General features: G+C 36.0%; 1 protein-coding gene across 2 annotated transcripts in view; it reads right to left on the bottom strand.

The window, feature by feature from the left end:
• Window positions 1-22,204, bottom strand: part of map4k6 (mitogen-activated protein kinase kinase kinase kinase 6) — a 26,468-nt gene extending 4,264 nt beyond the window's left edge. The window contains exons 1-21 of one of the 2 annotated variants that reach the window (XM_081391317.1): window positions 21,954-22,204; window positions 19,284-19,341; window positions 17,433-17,523; window positions 17,296-17,360; window positions 16,922-16,977; window positions 14,676-14,723; window positions 14,432-14,474; window positions 14,252-14,324; window positions 12,649-12,780; window positions 11,507-11,569; window positions 11,342-11,423; window positions 11,146-11,256; window positions 9,041-9,116; window positions 6,063-6,121; window positions 5,634-5,680; window positions 5,341-5,379; window positions 4,438-4,471; window positions 4,055-4,355; window positions 1,900-2,018; window positions 1,719-1,760; window positions 1,544-1,628 (exon numbers count right to left, since the gene is read on the bottom strand). In XM_081391317.1, coding sequence (XP_081247443.1) covers window positions 1,544-1,628; window positions 1,719-1,760; window positions 1,900-2,018; window positions 4,055-4,355; window positions 4,438-4,471; window positions 5,341-5,379; window positions 5,634-5,680; window positions 6,063-6,121; window positions 9,041-9,116; window positions 11,146-11,256; window positions 11,342-11,423; window positions 11,507-11,569; window positions 12,649-12,780; window positions 14,252-14,324; window positions 14,432-14,474; window positions 14,676-14,723; window positions 16,922-16,977; window positions 17,296-17,360; window positions 17,433-17,523; window positions 19,284-19,341; window positions 21,954-22,046 — 1,717 coding nt within the window. In that variant the 5' untranslated portion in view covers window positions 22,047-22,204. Of the gene's footprint in view, window positions 1-1,543; window positions 1,629-1,718; window positions 1,761-1,899; window positions 2,019-4,054; window positions 4,356-4,437; window positions 4,472-5,340; window positions 5,380-5,633; window positions 5,681-6,062; window positions 6,122-9,040; window positions 9,117-11,145; window positions 11,257-11,341; window positions 11,424-11,506; window positions 11,570-12,648; window positions 12,781-14,251; window positions 14,325-14,431; window positions 14,475-14,675; window positions 14,724-16,921; window positions 16,978-17,295; window positions 17,361-17,432; window positions 17,524-17,979; window positions 18,197-19,283; window positions 19,342-21,953 lie in introns of those variants that run through there. The other variant, XM_081391318.1, reaches the window with a different exon arrangement.

Here is a 22,204-nt window from a genome sequence, read left to right as displayed (position 1 = left end):
ATATGACCCATGAACGTGTAAGTACATGGATTCAGATATTCTCAGATTGGTTTCAGGCCTCATTCATATGTGATAAAAAGTCTGATATGAATCAGATTCGTGCATTTGCATCTGGCGTGTAATCAGTCAATGCGAGTCGTTTGCTGAAAAAGCGATGGTGGCGAATGACGTCAACAACGATCACATGACTCTTTTTAATGGCGCAATGGAGGACGAAGGCCCAACCCAATGTTTTGCTGACCTTTCAAGATGGTGTGGAAAGCAAAAGCTTGTATTATCATGTCATCTGCGTCCATTGCAAATCGCACCATTTTTACTTCCTTTTTCGCCAAAGCTTTTCCAGGTCAGTAAGTGTACCTAGGGTTGTTTCGCCATGTAAATGCAGATATCGGATGTGGGTCACATTTAAAATAAAGTAGGGCTGTCAAAAGATTAATCGCGATTAATCGCATCCAAAATAAAAGTTTGTGTTTACATAATATATGTGTGTGTACTGTGTATAATTATCTTGTATATATATAAATACACACACATGCATGTATATATTTAAGAAATATTTGCATACATATACTGTATATATTTATATATAATTTATATTATATATAAATATAAATTTTTTATATATAAATTACACATTTTTCTTAAATATATACAAGCATGTGTATTTATATATACAAATTTAATTATAAGCAGTACACACACATATATTATTTAAACACAAACTTTTATTTTGGATGCGATTAATCGCGATTAATCTTTTGACAGCCCTAAAATAAAGTCATCAAAAAATCCGATATAGTCAACAAATCAGAATTGGACATCAAGATTGGATCACAATTGGACCTAAATTGAAGTTTAAGGACTAAGACTTGGTTTCACAGACAGGGCTTAGACTAAGCCAGGATTAGGCCTTAGTTTAATAAGGACATTTGTGTCGCTTTTATAAATGTGCCTTAGAAAAAAAACATTACTGGTGTGCATCTTGAGACAAAACAATGACATATTTTAAGATATATCAGTTGCTTTCAGCTCAAACATGCATTTTAGTCTGGATTAAAGTGGTAGTTCGCCCCAAAATGAACATTGTGTCATAATTTACTCACCCTCAAGTTGTTCCAAACCTGTATGAGTTTCTTTCTTCTATTGAACTCAAAATAAGATATTTTGAAGAATGTTGGTAACCAGAGAGTTGACGGTAGCCATTGACTTTCACAGTATTTTTTTTTCCTACTATGAAAGTCAGTGGGGTTTGATTACCAACATTCTTCAAAATATCTTCTTTTGTGTTCAGCAGAAGAAAGAAACTCATACAGGTTTGGAACAACTTGAGGGAGAGTAAATGATGACAAAATGTTCATTTGTGGGTGAACTATCCCTTGTATCCCTATAACTAAGCTATGTCTGTGAAACCAGGGGTAAAATTACTAAAACTGTAATAAAAACGATTTAAAGGCACCATGAAACGGAAGTTGCAATTTTCTCTTTTCAATTTTTAATTTTCTATTTGTGATGTATAAATAACTACTGCTAACTCTGGTCTTACCTCTGGTCTTTGGGAGAACCCATGTAACAGCACAGTGAGTCTTTAATGGACAGCCGTTGAATACTTTGGAGAAGCAGGCCCCCATCTGGAAGACAATTTAAGATTCATTACAGAGCAATACGAATGAAATTAAAACGGGCAATTGAATTAGAAGCACATGATTCTCTGTACTTACGTGTACTTGTGGTGTAGGTGGCAGTCCGTGGACAACGGCTGTCTGGAATCAATGAAAACAGAATAAAGTGTGAGAGACCAATGAAATGTTGGCAATTTATAGACATTTCCACAGATTTTCATCAAGTTGGCCTGTGTAATATTTTCTTAATGTTTTGTTATGAGCCTCTTGATCTACTTACTGCGTCGTCTGGTTTCCTCCTGAGAGTGCTCCATTCTGGGGAGAGAGGGGGGTCAGGTGGGGGGAAGTTATTCCTGGGTCCTCCTGGGTCTGGAGCGACAGAGCTCTCTGCTATCAAACCTGTTCAACACAGCGGCTGCATCAGTGTTTGGCTTTTAGGCTGGTATTATTTGTGTTCCATAAACTATATTATTTTCACTGGAGCGGTGTGGCCTGATGCTTCAAGATCTGGGATGAAAACCAAAAAGGCTGTAGGTTCAAACCCTGTAAGTGCTATGCAGTTGCCAATGTGAGTGGTTTTAAAGGCCCCCTGAAATCAAGCAATAAGCTTTTAGTATGAATATGTTAGCCTTAAGGTTATGAATAAGCTGGTGTGTTCCAAGACAATGACAAAATTCGCATTTAGGAGATATACAGTCTGAACTTACAGTCTCTCACTTCTGCTAAAATGGATTAGGATTTTTATGACATCACCGCGGACTTCAGCTTCTCATCACAACTTCTGTCCAATCAAATGCTCTCTAGAATCTGAAGTGTCCCACCCCCTATGCTATAAATACCACCTGACCAAAGCGACCGTTGACATGTCACAGAGCAAAAAGGTTGGAGATTTGTGTTCGGTTGCTCAAACGCTTGAGTTTTATTCTGTTTTCCAACTGTACGCTGGTTAAGAATGAAATGGCTAGAATTTATTCACACCTCAATTGAATCCAACGTATCATCAGCACTCAGTTTCGCATACGCATTGCAGTCTGTGAGGTAAACTAAACACTATTGGCTATTTGAAAAGGGGGCGGAGGAGCAATTGAATATGTCCCGCCTTAGCTTCCTGTTTCAGTGGAAATTACACCAACGCATCATACAAAGCTGCGCGTTTCCAAGGCACTTCAGTGGGCCTTCAAGTGTGTTTCTGTAGGTGTTGTGAGTGGCCTTAAAGACCCTGATATACTTCAAGCGAAATCGAAGACGAAACTGTGACGTCATTTCGAACAAAATTAGGCGAGTTTGTTTTGGAAGTTTCAATTGGCTTGCCAAAGCAAACTTTCCAGAAAAGGAACGAACTACCATTGGTCCGTAGCGATTACTTAATATGTAGGTGTGGTTCTGAGGCTCCGCCTTCTTTGACGTGGAAATCTTCTCCGGTTTGTTTCTTCTGTTCGGTACATCGCGGTCAGACGAGTAAAAACGTGAATACATTGGAGAGCTACTTTAGAGAAACTGAAGTTGTAATTCTAATCAAAAGAGACACTGACACTGTCCTTTTATGTTAATACGGTAAAGCTGTTTGCTTTAAAGCAATCTATTGTATAAAGTGCTATATAAATAAAAAGTTACGTGACTTGACTTGACCAGAGTGCCGAATTGCAGAGCTTGTGCAAACACATCCAGATTTCTATGATCAGATGCTTACTTAACTACTGTTTTCTCACTGCTGTCATGTTTGATGTGTTTATTTTGTTATTGAAAGAAAATTGCGCAGCACATTCGGTATTTACATATTAATCTAAATGTTCAATAACAGTATATCGCTGCGCACTTTCGAATTCCCTTTAAGCACTAAGAAAAGAACGAAAATGACTTTGCCGTTAGTATATTGGGGCCTTAAAGGGTTAGTTCACCCAAATATTATCCCATAATTTACTCACACTCAAGCCATCCTAGGTGTATGTGACTTTCTTCTTTCATCCAAACACAATTGGAGTTATATTTAAAAATATACTGGCTCTTCCAAGCTTTATAATGGGAGTGAATGGTAACTGAGATTTTGAAGCCCCCCCAAAAAAAGCACATTCATCCATCATAAAAGTAATCCATTCGGCTCCAGGGGGTTAATAAAGGCCTTCTGAAGCGAAGCGATGCGACTTTGTTAAAAAAATATCCATATTTATAACTCTATGAACTATAATCACTGGCTTCCAGTAATGGTCGTACGCGAGTCTAGTTTCAGGCGGAAGAATGACCTCGGATTCGTCATTTTTAGAACGGCGTGTCATGCGCAAAGACGTTGCAAATGACGCAAGGCGCGAGCGCAACGGTCGAACACGTTCGTCTAGCGCGTGTTTCCATAGAAAAATAATGGAAAAGTAGCGCAGTGGAATGGAAAAATGCGTTCTGTGTGGTCATATGTACATACTCTTTAAATTGACTTAACTCACTTTCAGTTGGTGTTGAACAGAGGGAACCCAGACTGGTGGAATGACTGAGGAAGGAGGAGTCTGTGAAGAGGGAGGAGTTTGTGAGGAGTGACAGGTCAGAGAGCGTTGAACCAATCAGCAAAGCTGATTCGCTGAGTACGGCAGGGTTAGTGTCAGGGGCGGGGTTCTTCAGAGGGGTGGAGCCAATGAGAGGCGAGGAGAGGGAACAGAGAGCGGGAGATAATTTCTCTTGATTGACAGGAGGGGGAGAAGAGACCACTCTCTTAACAGTCCCATATTTATCCTCTTCATCCAGTGAGTGCTGTGGATTAAACAGACACGAGTTATGTTATTCTACAAGATATTTGACTTTTACATACTACTTTTATTTCTTTGTTCCCTACCGCAGCTGAAGAGCCCCTCTTTATAGTCAAACTCCTGCAAAAGAGCAAGGAAAAATTGAACATTTCATCATTTTGATTGCAAGTTATATTTCTTATGTTATTTACAATAAAGAGGTTGGAGGGTTGTAGATTTATAGACTTTAGAGGGACAAACAGAACATTTTCTTTACAAAACCGATTGCAGTTCTGACTATTTGTTTTCCCAAATAGTTTTAACATTTTGTTCCAAAACTGAAGCTAACAAAATAATTCTACACTACAAAAAAATAACCTAATTAGCATCTTTGTCTTCTTTTCCAATACAACATATTAACAGATTTAAAACTTTACCAAAGGAAATTTCTCTGATAAGCAAAACTGTAAGTTATAAACAAGGAGGTGACCAAATATTCCCAACAGAAATAAATGTAATAATTATAATTCTCAAACTAGGGGGTATTATGGTTATAGACCTGCTATTTTTTGTTTTGAAAGAAAGTCTCTTAACTTACTTCAGTTTACCCCCCTTTAAAAAATGTGAGTATTATTCTCAGCTGTATAAGCATTTCTAGTATTATTTGCTATGTGTATATGCATATTTATCTGCATATATACGTATATACCTCCACAAACACACATTTCTATTTTCTCTTTGTTATAAAAAGATTGTTTATTGGATAATATTGTATCTGCTTTCTGTTTTCATCCAATAAAAACATTATTTGTAACAAATTGAACAGTAAAGTATCTTGAAGATGTGTATTTTGTGCACAGGATGATTTGCAATTTTTTGAGAAACAAGACAAAAATCTGATTAAGAATGTTTTTTACAGTGTACCTTTATAATGATTTATAGTTTTCTATAGTTTCTATAGTTATAGGTTTATAGTTTTGTATGTGTCAGGATATAAAAAGTCAGTTTACCTTTCCATCAAGGCCTCTTCCACACATTCTAACAAACTCCTGCAAAATAAAAAAGTAAAAAAAAACAATGCAATTCTTAAAACTCGTGCTTCTGAGAAAGACAGTCTTAGATAAATGTAACAATATATTCATCACATTAGACTTTTTTTGTGTGATTGACAGATGTCAAACCCCTCAGCCAATCAATGTTTTAGGATGACCTACATGCGTTAGCACATCAGACTCAACATTTACAACTACCACCATTACTTTAGACTAGCAAGAGTGTATATATATATATATATAAAACCCACGGTGAGTCCTTGTCCGCATTGATAGAGCTCCAGTCATCACACGCCCCCTGATGAAGAACAAGAAACCAATCAGTAATTCAAAAAGCGTGTAGAGTAACATGTACTCTTTTGCATATGACTGAAGCCTTATTTAAAGGGAAATGAAAATTTGTCATCATTTACTCATACCCTCATGTCATTTCTTTCTTCCATGTAACACAAATGTTTTCAAGTTTGATGTTTTGTGTCCATTTTGTTATTGTATGTAAATGAGCAACAGATGACATTGTTCTAAACTTCTCCTTTTGTGTTCCCATCATACAGGTTGGGAACCTATATAATGATGACTGAATTTTCATTTTTAGGTGAACTATCCCTTTAAATACAGTTCAAATTACTTGGACACATTGGACAAAGTAATTCCAATTTCATTCAATTGTTTAATCTCACCAGATCAGGACAGGGATCCGTCTCCTTTCTCATTGGTGGCCCAAACTTCACATGATCAACTGGAAAACAGAGAAAAAAGTGAAGGTCTTGAGCAAAACGGAATCACTTAATTCAACTGTATCATGCTTCCCCTTTCACATACAACCGTGTGGTAGGAGTATAAAGTGTCACTTTCTATGGTATTGTCTGCGTGACTTTCTAACATGCAGATTTGGATGCACACTCATGCATTTATGCACACAGACATGAAGCTAAAGACACTCAGAAACACACACGCGCACACAATACGCCCTTTCATAGCTCTAGAGTGGCTTCTCCGTTACAATAGCTGCTGTTGTCCTGTTAGCCTTGGCTTGTGGCCGTGGCTTGCTGTAATCTACCAAACCACAACAATGAGTCTCACTGACTAATGTCACATTCTTGTTCACTCCTGATTAGCCGGTTAGTACTTGTGAGGTGAGGTCATAACAGTCATATTACTCGACAGTTGAAATGTCATGTTTCAAAAGCACATGCAACTTGAAGTTAAAGGGGTAATATAAAGATAAAGCTTTTGTAATAAAAGAGACCTTATTCCTTGGTCCAAAAAAGACCAACAACTGAAAATGAGCTCCAAAAATGACACATTTTTGTAACATTAAAAGGATATATTGATGATCGTTTATGTTTGGATGCCATGGTAGGGTTTTGTGTGTTTGTGAGTGCTGTTAAAGGGATATTTCACCGCTGGAAAGATGAACGTGTATTTAAATTGAGTCATCTATGTAGTAGAAATGTGAAATTATTTTAGAAGTTGGTGCATTCTAGACTGAGAAAAGTCAGAAAATGTATTTTTGGCTCATGTGGATAAAAGACAACAACTCCCAGAATGCACTTGCCTCGCTGCCCTACGAGGCCACTCCGAAGCCACGCCTACCGGTTACAGAGGGCAGTATCGGAAGAAATGATGCAACTAGGCTACTAGTTGACTCGAAACTTAAAAGACGCCGTTTTATCATGAGGTCCCACCCCCTATGGGCGGGTTCATGTGGAACGAGCTCCTACTACTGGCTGTAGTCTCTAGCCTCTGGCCAAAAAAGCCTCCGATGACACAAAATGAAGATTTTTGCGTCATCTGAGTTTTTTTCCCAGACACACAATACAGAAATCGTCTCAGGGGGACATGAGGGAGGGAAGCACGGTCATTCAAAAATACTACCGGGTTTCTACTGATACAAAGCTTAATGCCAATCTGTGAAGTATCCCTTTAATCATTTCACACGTAAAGTGGGTGGGATTCTCAAAGACACAATTCCAAGAATGGCCACTAAAAGGGATAGTTCACCCAAAATGTTTAATTCTGTCATCATTTACTCACCCTCATGTCGTTCCAAACCCGTAAATGACGATATTTTTAATGAAATCTGAGAGCTTTCTGTCCCTCCATTGACAGTCCATGCAACTACCATTTTGTCGCTTCGAAAAGTTCATAAAGAGATTGTAAAATTAATCCATATGAATTGAGCGGTTTAGTCCAAATTTTCTGAAGAAACACGATCGCTATATATGGCTTTTTTTATTCACATAGAAACATTCATCAACTCACACATCAGCTGTGATAAACGGAAGATCAAGCAATGAGGTTCATTCTCGTGTTACGCAGCACGTTTGAGCTTCAGCAAGAGCCAATGAGGTTCATTCTCGTGTTACGCAGCACGTTTGAGCTTCAGCAAGAGCCAATGAGGTTCATTCTCGTGTTACGCAGCACGTTTGAGCTTCAGCAAGAGCCAATGAGGTTCATTCTCGTGTTACGCATCACGTTTGAGCTTCAGCAAGAGCCAATGAGGTTCATTCTCGTGTTACGCAGCACGTTTGAGCTTCAGCAAGAGCCAATGAGGTTCATTCTCGTGTTACGCATCACGTTTGAGCTTCAGCAAGAGCCAATGAGGTTCATTCTCGTGTTACGCAGCACGTTTGAGCTTCAGCAAGAGCCAATGAGGTTCATTCTCGTGTTACGCAGCACGTTTGAGCTTCAGCAAGAACCAATGAGGTTTGTCTCGTGCGTCAAGCAGGTTCAGTTGAACTTCTGTTTATGTTCGCTGATCAATGTTTAAAAATTGAATAAAAGCCTAAATTCAACCTGTTCATCATATTAAGCAGTCGTGGCTCTTCAGAAAATTTGTACTAAACCGCTCAATTCATATGGATTAGTTTTACGATCTCTTTATGAACTTTTTGAAGTGTCAAAGTGGTAGTTGCGTAGCTGTCAATGGAAATACAGAAAGCTCTCAAGAAAGATCTTCATTTGTGTTTCGAAGATTAAAGAAAGTCTTACAGGTTTGGATTGTCATGATGACAATATTTTTCATTTTTGAGTAAACTAACCCTTTAAAGGGATGGTTTACCCAAATATGAAAATTCTATCATCATTTACTCTCTAACCTCATGTCATTCCAAACCTTTCAGTGGAACGCAAAAGAAGATATTTTAAAGAATGTTGGGAACCAAATAACATTAGAGCTCATTTACTTCAATTGTAGGGACAAAATAACAGAGACATTTCTCAAAGTATCTTCTTTTATGTTTGAAAGAAGACAGAAAGTCATATAGTTTTAGAATGACACGAGGGTAAATAAATGATGACTCAATATTCATTATTGAGAGAACTTCCCTTTAATTCTAAGGGTCAGAAAATGCTCATGAAAAACTAAATTACTTTTTTAGTACAAGAAACTGTGATATTATAAGTAGACCTCAGGTACAAATATACAATTATTTATTTAAAAGTGTATGATATAAACCCATTCGTTTATAAAATGGTTGATTATTAACTGAAGCCGACTATTGAATCAAAGTAAAGACCTTTCTTTTAGATACTCAAAATGTGTTTTTTGAACAAATGTAAATATAAAAATGATCTATCTGCAATCGGATGCAATAACATATTAACTAGTAAAACTAGTTGTGTTACTGGGTATTGAAGTATGAACGGGACTCACATTGCTCCTCAGACAGAGTTCTCTGAACAGGAATTTTCGCTAGAGAATGAATCTTATCAGGTAAGACACTGCAAGTCTGTAAACACACACACAGAAATACAAACACTAACACAAGCTCTATAACCACATCAAGACCTTTTACCTTACAGTAAACAAGCACTGTACAGAGAAGTAATGTTAAAAGTCATATATGTCACATGTCGAGTTACTGTTACTGTCTACGTACAGTTTGAGTTTTAAAGCGTGCCATTTTTGTACCATTTGTGGCACCAAATGGAACAGCAAAAATAATTATTCCTGGGTCAATGACAAATACATTCTCAGAAATGTACTGTTTGTGTTCATATTGGTTTCATTTGTTTTTGAAAAACCTTGATAAAATTAATGTTTTAATTTAATGACCCGAAATTACTTGTAACTATCAAGTAAAAAAACATAATACTGTGCCTTGAACACGTGTATGTTATTTTAGTATCATTGATATATACTATTATAATTTTGATAATATTTTAAATTAGGTTTTTTATATTTTGTTTTCATTTTAATTCAAGTTTTAGTAATTTCAAAAAATGGCTACAGTTTTTTTTAGTAAGAATTAGTTTATAGTTTTAGTTTAATTTGTTTTGTATGGAAGCTTGTTTCAGCCACTGAATAAAAAATAAAAAAGGTAATTGTAACTTTTTATCTCACAATTTTGACTTTTTTTCTCGCAATTGCGAGTTTATATCTCGCGATTCTGAGTTATAAAATATCACGCAATTGCGAGTTATAAAGTCAGAATTGTTTGATATAAAATCAATTCTTTGGACTTTATAACTCTCAATTGCGTGTTTAAAATCTCACAATTCTGAGAAAAGAAGTCAGAATTGTGACATTTTAATTGCAATTACGAGAACAGTCAGAATTGTGAAATTAAAGCCACAATTATCTTTTCACTATCCCCATTATTATTCATTATCTTTCAAGGTACACATTTATATTGTTATCAGTTCTTACTTTCCTTGTGAATCGAACCCACGACCTTGACGTTGCAAGCGCCAACGCTCTACAGTTTAAGCTACAGGATATTCAGAATATACAGAATATTTATACTATTTTTACAAAATTATAATTTTCTAAATTATATTATGTTCATTCTTTTATGTGATCTAGTATCACCCTGACATTTCTAACTTGATGCCCCTCAAAAGTAATTCCAAAATTAAAAAAAATTAAAAAGCGCTTTCAAGTCATTTCATGTATGAATTACTTTAGCATGCATTTTTGAATGAATGAATTAACTAATAGATCTGAGACAAACAATTGAGCATTATGTCATTGACCCTGTTTCCAACATGTTTCCCAAATATGATGTTGGACTGTTCAAGCAAACACAGCATGATAAGCACGACAGTAACAGTGTTTACACATTTAAAAAAGTCAGTCTACTACTGGATCACTTATATTTCTCTCACACTGAACTAGGACTGGTATGGAAGCTTGTTTCCGCCACAGAATAAAACATTTTAAAAGATAATTGCAACTTTATATCTCTCAATTGCGAGTTTACATCTCGCAATTCTGACTTTATTTCTCAAAATTGCGAGATATAAAGTCATAATTGAGTGTTATAAAGTCAGAATTGCGAGATATAAACTTGCAATTGTGAGATATAAACACAATTGCGAGAAATAAACTCTTTGCAGAGTAAATAAATTCACATCTCGCAATTCTGACTTTATAACACACAATTGCCAGTTTATATCTCGCAGTTCTGACATCTTTTCTCAGTCCAATGTCCAATTCTAAGGATAAAAAATACTGACTCGCAATTCTGACTTTATAAAAGGCAATTGTGATTTTATATCATGCAATTCTGACTTTATATCTCCCAATTGCGTGTTATAAAGTCAAAATTGCGAGAAATAAACATGCAATTCTGATAAAAAAAAGTCTGAATTGCGAGATAAAAAGTCGCAATTACCTTTTTTATTTTTTATTCTGTGCCGGAAACAAGCTTCCATAGATTGGAGAAAACACTGCAACACTTTGGCTTTAATCTAAAAAGATTTGGAAAAAACTTTCCCCATTTTAAAAGGAAAATAAATGTATTGCCCTCAATTCACCTCGAGGTCGCTCTCATCCATAGTGTGTGTCTGTTGAAGATCAGGGTTATTGACTGTGTCCAGCAGCTCTATAACCAGGTTACGTGTGAGGAGCTGCGTGACAAAAGCATGCTGAAAAAAAAAAAGAAGAAAAAAGGTCATTCTAACTAATAGAGCCAGTATCAAGCCCTAAAATAAAGACGTGGTTAACAAGTACCTGTAGGAGTTTTTCTGCTGTCGGCCTTTTCCGAGGGTTCTTCGTGAGTGCCATTTTGATGAAATTGTGAAATTCCGTGGACCTAATTATGCAAATAAACTTGCTTTCACTGATTTCGCAAGCTGAATAAAATGCAAAGATGAAATTATACTTTTTATTAAATACCATTTGTTCTTGTCCTTCAGTTTGGGAGGCTGAAAACTGCTCTTGGACATCAGCATCAGAGCTCTGAGGGCATAATAACAAAATAACCTAACGGTCAAAGTCCGACACAATCTCATACAGTAGCAATTCATAAGGATTTTACATTTTGCCAAATTGGTGGCTAATTCGTACAATTTTGTACAATTACAAATTACAAGTTACCCAATTAAAAATGTAATCAGTAGTGTTACTATTTCAATTACTTTATTAAAGTAATGTAACTGATTACATTTGATTACTTTTAGATTACTTTTCAAAATTTCTAACGAATGTTTTCAACTGTTAATCCTTTTCAAAAATGTAAACCAGGCAGGGTTAACCTGCAAATTCAACCATTTATGCAAATTCCAAAAATAGCGCTGCGATTTAGATCCAATCAAAAGCATCAGAATAGCATCGTTTTAATACGGCCTTTAAATGGCAGGAGGCATCGTGCACATCAAAAACAAACAAATTAATATTATTCAACATATCCTAGCTTTTTACAGAAAATATTCAGATGTAGCCCCCTTTGTAATCGTTAACATTTTCATAAGTAACTGTAATTTAATTACACAATTTTTCTCAGTAACTGATTACAGTTACATTTATTTTGTAATTTAATTACGTAACGCCATTACATGTAACTAGTTCCATGCAACAGAGTAGTTGTTACATGTAACCCCAACACTGTTTATTTGTATGTTTTTGTACGATCTGCTTAAGCCTCAGAAGGCCTTCATGATTACTTTTTACTAAAAATCGTAAATTTTCATACGATTCACATCTTGCGAATTCATGTGACACCTCGTTGGGTTGGAAAAGCTGCATCTTTTTTGTTTTGAGTTGTCTGCTAGACAATTTAACATCACTCTTTGCAGCATCAGGTGAAAACATTATTAATCATTGCTGTTTTTGTTGTTGGTTTTTAGAAAAGCAAGTTTCAAGTTTGCCAAAGGGGTCAAAGTTTGCCTGGCTCAAACTGTGTAAACCGATTTGAAGTAAGCAAAACAGTTTTTTTTTCGCACCTTTAACATTGGGGAATGTACTTTGTAGTGTAACTATCACAGGATGTTAAAAGATTTGAAGGGTCTACAAGTGTGTGTGTGTGTGTGTGTTCAAACCTCATAGGGTGTAGGTCAAACATAGGCGGTTGCAGCTCTGCTAGTTCAATAGCTGTGATGCCCACCGCCCAGATATCACACAGCTGGTTATAACCCCCTTTCCTTTCCACTGCCGCAACCTCTGGGGCCATCCTGAGAGAAAGTCATTAAAGTAATATATGAAAGAAGCAAATAACAAATGAGCCAGAAGCAATCGGACATGGGATTTTTAACATGACTCATTATGTGATCAAACTGCTTTAAATTTGACCCAAAAGGGAATTAAATATACAGTAGATAAATAAATCCGAGGTGAAAACTAGAATCCACTCTCTGAATTAAATGCACTACTATTTGATATACTTACAGCATACTGTTTCACAAACTATTTTATTATAGATAATAGAATAATACCACTAAACACAATTCAATATGCATTTTATATTCTATATTCTGATAATTCGTTTTATAAACACTACCGTTCCAAAGTTTGTGGACAATAATTTTTTGTTTTTTAAAGAAATTAATACTTTTATTCAGCGAGGATGCATTAAATTGATCAGAAGTGACAATAAATACTTTTATAATGTTGAAAAGAAAAAAGAAATTAAATAAAGAATCACAGTTTCCACAAAAATATTAAGCAGCAAGACTGTTTTCAGCTGTGATAGTAATAAGAAATGTTTTGGTAGCATTTTATTTTACAGTCCTGTTCATTCTATGAACTTATAGTAATTATAATAACTGTGTAATACTAGGCATTAACCCTAAACCTAACCTTAACCCATATAGTTATCTATTACATGTAAGTGAACGTTCTGTAAATTAAAATGTATACAATGTTTCTTGAGCAGCAAATCAACATATTAGAATGATTTCTGAAGGATCATGTGACTGAAGACTGGAGTAATGATGCTGAAAATTCAGCTTTGCCATCACAGAAATAAATGACATTTTAAAATTAAAGGTGCAGTAAGTGATTATTGAAAAACCCTGTTGAAAGTCAATCAGACCGAGCAGCACAACAAACTTGTAGCCAATCAGCAGTAGGGGGCGTGTCCAATCATGACGGGGGAGGAGAGAGAGGGAGATTTGAAGAAAGACTGTAGAAAGAAAGATGGCTGAGAGACATTACAATGGAGAAAAGGGCAGAGGAATATCACTGGACAAAGAAGGGTTGTGAAAATGGACACCAAGGTTGTGTTGTTTCTTCTCAAGCATGGGTAACATTGCTTTTGAGTGTGTGCTGCTTGTGACTAACAACAAACTCTTCCTGGTATATACTTGTGTATTGTATGTTCACTTTTTGTTCTTTTGTTCTTTTTTTGCTTTGCTTCTGTTATGATAAAGATCTTTTTTTCACTCGCCTTGTGTGTGATTTTGGGGGCGGAGCAATGAAGGGAGAGGTGTGTTTGTTTGGGTTGTTTTCAGATATCAACAGTGTTCAACAATGATTCTCAGAAATCGCTTACTGACCCTTTAAAGTAGTAACAGTAAAAATTCACACTATTACTGTTTTTACTGTACTTTTTACTAATAATAAATGCAGTCTCACCAACGCCAATCTTTTGAACGCTAAACAAAAGAACTGTTTACAAAAGTAGCATATCTACTGGTGACTCACCAGTACGGCGTCCCGATGAAGGACTTTCTCTTAGCAACAGATGCGTTGATCTCAGCTGCCACTCCAAAATCCGCTGATAGACAGACAGAGGGGAGACAAAAGGCCATATTTAAGCGATTTATGGAGTATTAGTTAATATATGCATGTGTGTGTCTGAGACCGGGGTAAGCCCTGACTGACCTAGTTTGACATCTCCTCGCTCTGTCAAAAGAATGTTGGCACCCTGTGGGCAACCAAGAATGACACAATGAGCACATCCACGCTATCAGACCCAAGCTATCATCTCACATGCATCATTGTGCTATAGAGAGATATACAGATATACAGACTCATATACAGATAATGAACTCTACTAACTTTTATCAAACACACTGCATGGCAACATGGTTATAGGCAATAATGGCTTATTGATTTGTAAAATTACTTTTATGTCTCTATGCATTTTTCCCGCATGATGGAGATGATGTAGTCCCTGTAAACAAATACAAAACAATTGTGAAAAATACAGCATAAATGAGTTTAGTTTGATTTTTACTAACCTTTAACCCAGATTAGTAATTAATCCTGGGTAGAAAGGTGTTGAAATTTCACTTTTATTTGCATATTTAGAGGAATGTTTTGAAATTGAAACATTTTGAAAATCAAAATGTATCTTTCGGTGAAACGACAGATTTCTCCAAATCATTTAGTCTGCTTAAACCCCGCCCCTTTCTTACTAATGACCTCAGGCTCGCAATCAGATACTTTATTTAGATTTTCTCCAAATAAACAGAATACATCATACAATTACAATGTACTTATAACCCTTAATATGTTTATGACTTTCATGTCTCTTGTTAATAAAAAAGGCAACAAGTAGGCTTGCAATAAGATCTGCCTCTGTCCAAACAACAACTGATGGATAGAACCATAGATATCATATAAAGGCTAGATGTCTTAAGGCGGAGTCACTTCCGGCATCACCGGCGGCCATCTTACTACAGGGCTCTGTGAATTAAGGTGAGTGATCAGCATGCACACAAATCCTCTTATCTCGGTGAAATCTTGACGGATTTACAAACGGTTTGGTTTCTTACAAACGTCATTACCGTGGCTATAATTCTTTCATATGGAAGTCCATTTGTATAATTTTTCATATGTATGCAGTTTCATAGCTACATCTCTGACGTTTATAACAAACCAAACCGTTTGAAAATCGGTAGAAAATTGAGCAAGTTATGGTTATTTAAAAGTACATGCACCATGTTACGAGTGAGCGAGCACCCTGTCGTAAAATGGGCGCCGTGTGCGGACGTCGACCTCCATTGGCCAGCAGCGCGGACGAGACATCTAGCCTTTATATGATATCTATGGATAGAACCTCATCCCCGCCTTAAGTTTTTACGCGGCTTTACGTCACATTTTGAAGGAAAGATCTGTCCCTACTTCAGTTACATTGCAACTTTTAGACTAGGGACGCACGATACATCGGCCACCATATCGGTGTCAGCCGATATATATACATTTTTTATGTAATCATTATTTTTAATGATGACCATTTTTATTGGGCCGATATATTAAAATAATGGATTATTTCCTTCAGCTGAGACACTTTAGATGTGCACTGTACACCATTATGGTTTTGAATTGCTGGTAATATGATTGGAATCTCTTCAAAAAAGCAAAATACAGTTAAGTGCAACATGTGCAGCTTAAGTCTGTCATATAGGCTACATTAAAATTATAATGAGAACATTATTATAATTGTGTGATTGAGACATGGACATTTAGAAGATTATCAGTAAGCAGACAGTTTTTGGGTCCCATTGACTTCCATAGTATATTTTTTTCCTACTATGGAAGTCAATGGGACCCAAAAACTGTCTGGTTACTGATAATCTTCTAAATATCTTCTTTTCTGTTCAGAAGAAGAAAGAAATTCATACAATTCATACAACTTCTCCTTTAAGATTAATTGGCCAATATATCGGTTATCAGCTTTCAAATATAAGGAATTATCGGTTATCGGTATTGGCCAAAATTTTCATATCTAAATAAGACCAATAACCAATAAATGGCTGATATAAAAATTCTATTCTATTTTTTTTTTTTTGTTGTTGAAATAAAATAAAACAGTAAAAGCTAAAAATCGTAAAAAGCTCAATTTAGACATCATAACATTATAATGTACAGTGTAAAAATATTATTGATTAATATAATTAGATAATATTTTAGATTATATTGCTATTAAAGTTTAAGTAAATATATATCCCTACATATTTAATAATAAGTTAATAACAATGGTTGGGCAAGTATGGGCATGCAACTGGTTTAGAAATGTCGCATTAATATTTAAAGATGGAAGCATTGTTTAGTTAATTGTTTAGATTGATTGTCTGTTGCTAAATAACTCACCAGCAAATTCAAGCACTGTACTGTTTAAACATTTGTCGCTGCTATTTAAGTTTTGCGTTGCTTGCAAAATTGCTGCAGTGTTAAAAGTTTGAAGCATTGCTTGATGCAGGGTTAAGAGTGGATTAAAAGTGTGAAATGCAACAGAGTGTGAAAAGACAACCATAAACAACCTAATGCCAAGACAGATCACTAAAAACATATACCGTGCATAAGTTTAAAATCCCTTCCTATTGCGCCATGAACCTAAAGTGATGAAAAACTTGAAAGTGTACTCACCTGAAGTGTCTCTCTGCTCACATAAGCTATCTGTCTCTCTTTCAGAGGACCAGTGACTGCAGAAACACAATGACTTTATTCAGGCTGATAAATTAATCCTCTTTCAGGCAATATAAATAACAACAGAAACCACTGCAAACGGAATGAGCCTTCATACAAATACGGAAACAACATATAGCAAAGCTTGGTTTTGAAACCATTAAACACAACCACTTCAGCTTTTTGTATCCAATCATTTCAAATAAAAAATCATTTATAGATTAATCGATAAACTACTTGCAGTGCTAATAATGTCCTAGAACATCTATGTACAGTAATTGGAATTATATGCATTCATGTAACACATTAGATAGATGTCAATCTTTGAACTGTACCATGGTAAATGTCCTGCAATGATCCTCCTCCACAGAATTCCATGCAGATCCATAACTTGTTATTTCTGTGGAATATGAAGAAGTTCATCGTTAGATTTACTTCAGTTTCCTATTTATTAGTTTCCTGCGGGACTAACCTGAGGTAGCTGCCGAAATAGGCGACAATGTTTTTATGAGTGCAATCCTTCATCATGGTTATCTCATGTTGAATGCTTGAAATATCATCACCTGACAGAAAAAGAAAAAGAGGACTTGTCTGTAATCTTGAATGATTCTGCTTTGCTATCATGTTTTCAACATTCTACCTCCAAAAAAAAAAAGTGGGATTTACCAGGATTAAAAGATTGATCTGAAATTCAGATGCAGCAGTGAGTAATTCAGTTCAAATTGAATTTACAACCATGATACATGGATCTCTAAAGATTAAAATAGTAAAAGCTGCAGCTTCTGGCCTTTCTAATCCTGTTCGGTTTTAAAATCTGAATATGTGTTAATGTGTTGATATGGATATCTTCAGTTCGGAAGCTCAAAACAAAAAACAGTAAAGAATGAATGTAATATATAATGTTAAGATAATAAGTGTTGGACAATAACAGTAGGTGGCGATTAACAGATATCTGAGATTTTACTTGACTTAAAGAGTCAGTCCACCCAAAAATGTAAATTCTGTCTTTAATTACTCACCCTCTTGTCGTTCCAAACCCGGAAGACTTTCGTTAGATATTTTTGATGAAATCTTAAGAGCTTTCTGTCCCTCCATTGACAGCTACGCAACTACCACTTTCAAGCCCCAGAAAGGGAAAAAAAAATGTAGGTAACTGGTTAAACCACTGGAGTCACGTGGATTACTTTAATGATGTCTTCTTTACCTTTCTGGGCCTTGAAAGTAGTAGTCGCGTAGCTGTCAATGGAGGGAAAGAAAGCTTTCAGATTTCATCCAAAATATCTTCATTTGTGTTTTGAAGATGAATGAAAGTCTTAGGGGTTTGGAATGACATAGGGTGTCAATGACAGAATTAAAATTTTTGGGTGAACTATCCCTTTAATTGACCCTTTGTTAAGCCCCGCCCCCTTAACTTTAGGTCACTCAGAACAGAATTTCCATGATACATGAATTTTGGTGAAACTTGCTCATAAAGGGATAAAAATAGAACGAAAATGTTCAATATGTGTTTTAAAATTATGTGCGACATTGCAAAGAACATTTATCTGGCAAAATCTTTTACCAGTCAAATGTTTCTAACATTTCTACAATGCTTTCACAATGGTATTAGTGACACTACAATGACTTGAATCAATGTGCAACTATGATAAGGGAACTGGCAACAACGTTTTACTGTATTTTTGAGTCATTTCTGTAGTGCAGGGTTTCCCAAACTGGGAAACCTGAAGAGCTAATAGTCATTAAAATGTTTCCTGCTTTGAAAAGTTCATAAGAACTTTGTAATGGATATGGATTGGTACGGAGCCACTAAAGGGAAATGGTGAAGAAAGAAATATGAGATGGGAGGAAAAACTATTTTGGCAATGATTTTGCGTTCTCTCGGAAATGTTTTGTGTTATATTACAGAACGCAAAAGCATTGACTCATTATTTTTCACCACCATGTCCCCTTAGGGGCTCCGTAGATTACTTATAATATGTATTTTTGGGTGAACTATCCCTTTAAATTGTCAAGGGGTACATGAAATAAATAGTGGATAGTTTAAAACTATTTAAACATACAGAAATTCCATAGACTTGCATTAGAAAAAAATGCAAATGTCAAGAAGTAATGAGTTTAAAGAAGGGTTTAGAGAAAGGAAATTTTCCCATTTTAAAATATGTTCGAACAAATTTTGACTAAATAATTGCCTAGAATTTTGTTTCCTAGACTACATTTATTTACATTAGATTGACCACTCAAATATCATCCACATCTACTGAAAAGGCCAAACAATAGTAAACATCACTATATCAATACAATGCAAATAAAGTTTATGACCTACCAGGGTCCAGTTTGACCACTTTAATAGCTGCGATGACTGAAGTCTTAATGCTACGGGCCTATAAGGACAAAGAAACAAAGTTGGTGCTTTATGCAGATGAGTTTAATGTCATTGTGCTTCTACATAAGCAACGCATGTTGACATCAAACCTTTGCATCAGTCAGAATAAGAGGAATTTCCTCCTGTTGTTTTTTTTTTGTAAGGTCGCTTGTGTCAAGCCACCGCAACAACTGTAGTGTCATGTCACTTTCAAGCTCCACATAATTTTTTTGTGGTTGCAGTGGATCATAAAAAGCCAGTGCACAAAGTACCGCAGGTATTTTAATACATTCGCAAATACACACTACCTCTTTGGCATTTGACTGGGTATCAGTTCCAGATTTTAAAGGCCTTAATATTTTAACATGAAATAAATGTGATTGTCTCATTCACTACATCACAAGAAACAGACAGTTGATGGACCCCATTGACTTCTATAGAAGAATACTATGAAAGTAAATGGGGTCCAAAAACTATTTGGTTACCAACATTCTTCAAAATATCTTCTTTTGTGTTCAGCAGAATAAAGAAACTCATACAGGTTGGGAACAACATGAGGGTGAGTATATGATGGCAGAATTTAAATTTTTGAGTGAACTATCCCTTTAAAAAATGCGACAACAGCAAGTCAAAACATCTGCCACCACTGAAAACCATCATACGTTTTGTAAGGAACATAATGTGCCGGTGTGGTCTACGCAAGACTGAAAAATGAAGCTGCCTGCCTGTAACCATGGTAACCAGCAGCCAATAGTGGATCAGCAGACACTGGAAAGGTGAAGTAGAGAAGAAAAAAAGTAGCAGCGCTCATTTCCTGTTTTCTTTCCTGCTGAACTCGATCACATCCTGTAATGTGACTTTCTCCGTTATCAAGGCTATGATTCATGTTTGTTCAGGCATATAAATGGACACTCAATTCCACCCAAATGGGGCACAAGGTCACTGGACAATTTAGCATGGCAAAAAGTGCATAAAGAGTTTGCAAATTTTTTCACTATTTGCTTCCTCATATGCAAAAAGAAAATGTTTTTCACTGCCTGTTATTTCTGTTGCACGCTATGCCACCATAACCAGTTCAATGCATAGAATGGAAACCATTTCATTTTTTCCACAGTGCATGCAGAATCGCATGTTTTTTTATGGTGTTTAAACGTGCCAGAGCCACATGGGCGTTGCTGAACATCAAAGTCAATGAAGTGTGAAAGTGTGTAACATGGTCAGACACTTAGTACACACATCACTCGTACGGTGAAATTGGTAGTTAATACTAGTTCCTTCAACACATTAAGGGGATAGTTCACCTAGAAATGAAAATGATGTCATAATTTAGGCTACTCATCTTCAAGCTGTTCCAAAGCTGAATTTCTTTCTTCTGTTGAACACAAAAGAAGATATTTTGAAGAATGTCTGTAATCAAACAGTTTTTGGACCCCATTGGCCTCCATAGTATGAAAAATGGAAGTCACTATGGAAGTCAATGGGGTCCAAAAACCGACATTCTTCAAAATATCTTCTTTTGTGTTCAGCAGAAGAAAGAAACTCATTGATGAACAACTTGAGGGTGAGTAAATGATGACAAATTTTTCATTTTTGGATGAACTAGGCCCTATCCCTTTAATGCACATGCTATAATATATAATATATATCATTTCACTGTCTAGGTTAACTGCAGACCCGATATTGTCCGGCTATGAGTAACCCACTTCTAGCCAAAATAACCTTGAATTTGGTAGCATGTCGTTTTTCGCCAAAATAACTTGCGAAATGTGTGATATTTCATCATGTAAGCAAAGTCAACAGTGATTACAAGGTGTTTGGTTTAATTTCTTTGACACATTATCTAATTGATGACTAGTCCATTCTTGTGCTATGGTTAGACGTCTATTAAATCTGACTTTCTGACAGCACAAATTTGCCTTGTTTTAGCCTAGACGTCAGGGTTGAGTTTGGACGGCTATTAGATGTCTTTTAAATGCAAAATTGAGATTTTGCAGCAAGACATGATTGAAAAACTCATCCCTTTTACCATGGTTAACATAGTTTAGCCAAAATGCCATGCAAGCTACAACTAACCCAGCACGTTCTCAGAACTTTGCAAGGTTCTCTCAAAGTTATGAGCAAACGTTCTTCCAGTAACGAGAATGTTCGTTCAAAGTTATCTGGTCTTAATAATTAGTTCTTAAAACTTGCACAAAAACATGCATGTTCATGGTACGTTTTTTTCTGAAGAGATTAGTTGGACGTTTGTCTTATTTTTTTAAATGTTACTAATGAAATGTTCAAAGAACATCCCATAACGTTTTCATAACTCAATGGGAACGTTAGCAAAACGTTCTTAGAACATATTTTTGTAAGCTGTGGAATCTGTGGTAACTTGACATATTAGCCATTGTTGTAATGAGAAAGAAAGAAAGAAAGAAAGAAAGAAAGAAAGAAAGAAAGAAAGAAAGAAAGAAAGAAAGAAAGAAAGAAAGAAAGAAAGAAAGAAAGAAAGAAAGAAAGAAAGAAAGAAAGAAAGGTCTGGTTGTGAAATTTTGGTTATTGTATTTTTGCATCATATAGGCACAAACACAAGCCTTATTTGCACGAAATGTTTACGGAAATCGTTTTTCTAAGACACTTTTGTCCTACCTTGAACACATCTCCATATGTCCCGCTGCCTATGCGGTGTATCAGCTCATAGTCATCGAGCGGATCCGTGTGCGATACGCCGATCGCGTCCATAGCAGCGCGGCATTGGATTCGTTTTCTCACGGTAGTGAATCAGCGGATGATACTCATCCAAATGCCACAACCACCACTTCCTCAACATCCGCGTAACAAGTGCACTAGAGTGATCATGGCAGCGATGACAAACGCATCTCTCTGTCTGTCTGCGCGCT

The sequence above is a fragment of the Scardinius erythrophthalmus genome, assembly GCF_964197995.2.
Source record: "Scardinius erythrophthalmus genome assembly, chromosome: 17".
NCBI lineage: Eukaryota > Metazoa > Chordata > Actinopteri > Cypriniformes > Leuciscidae > Scardinius > Scardinius erythrophthalmus.
The sequence above is the reverse complement of the archived record's forward strand: the minus strand, read 5'-3'. Positions and strand labels throughout refer to the sequence as shown.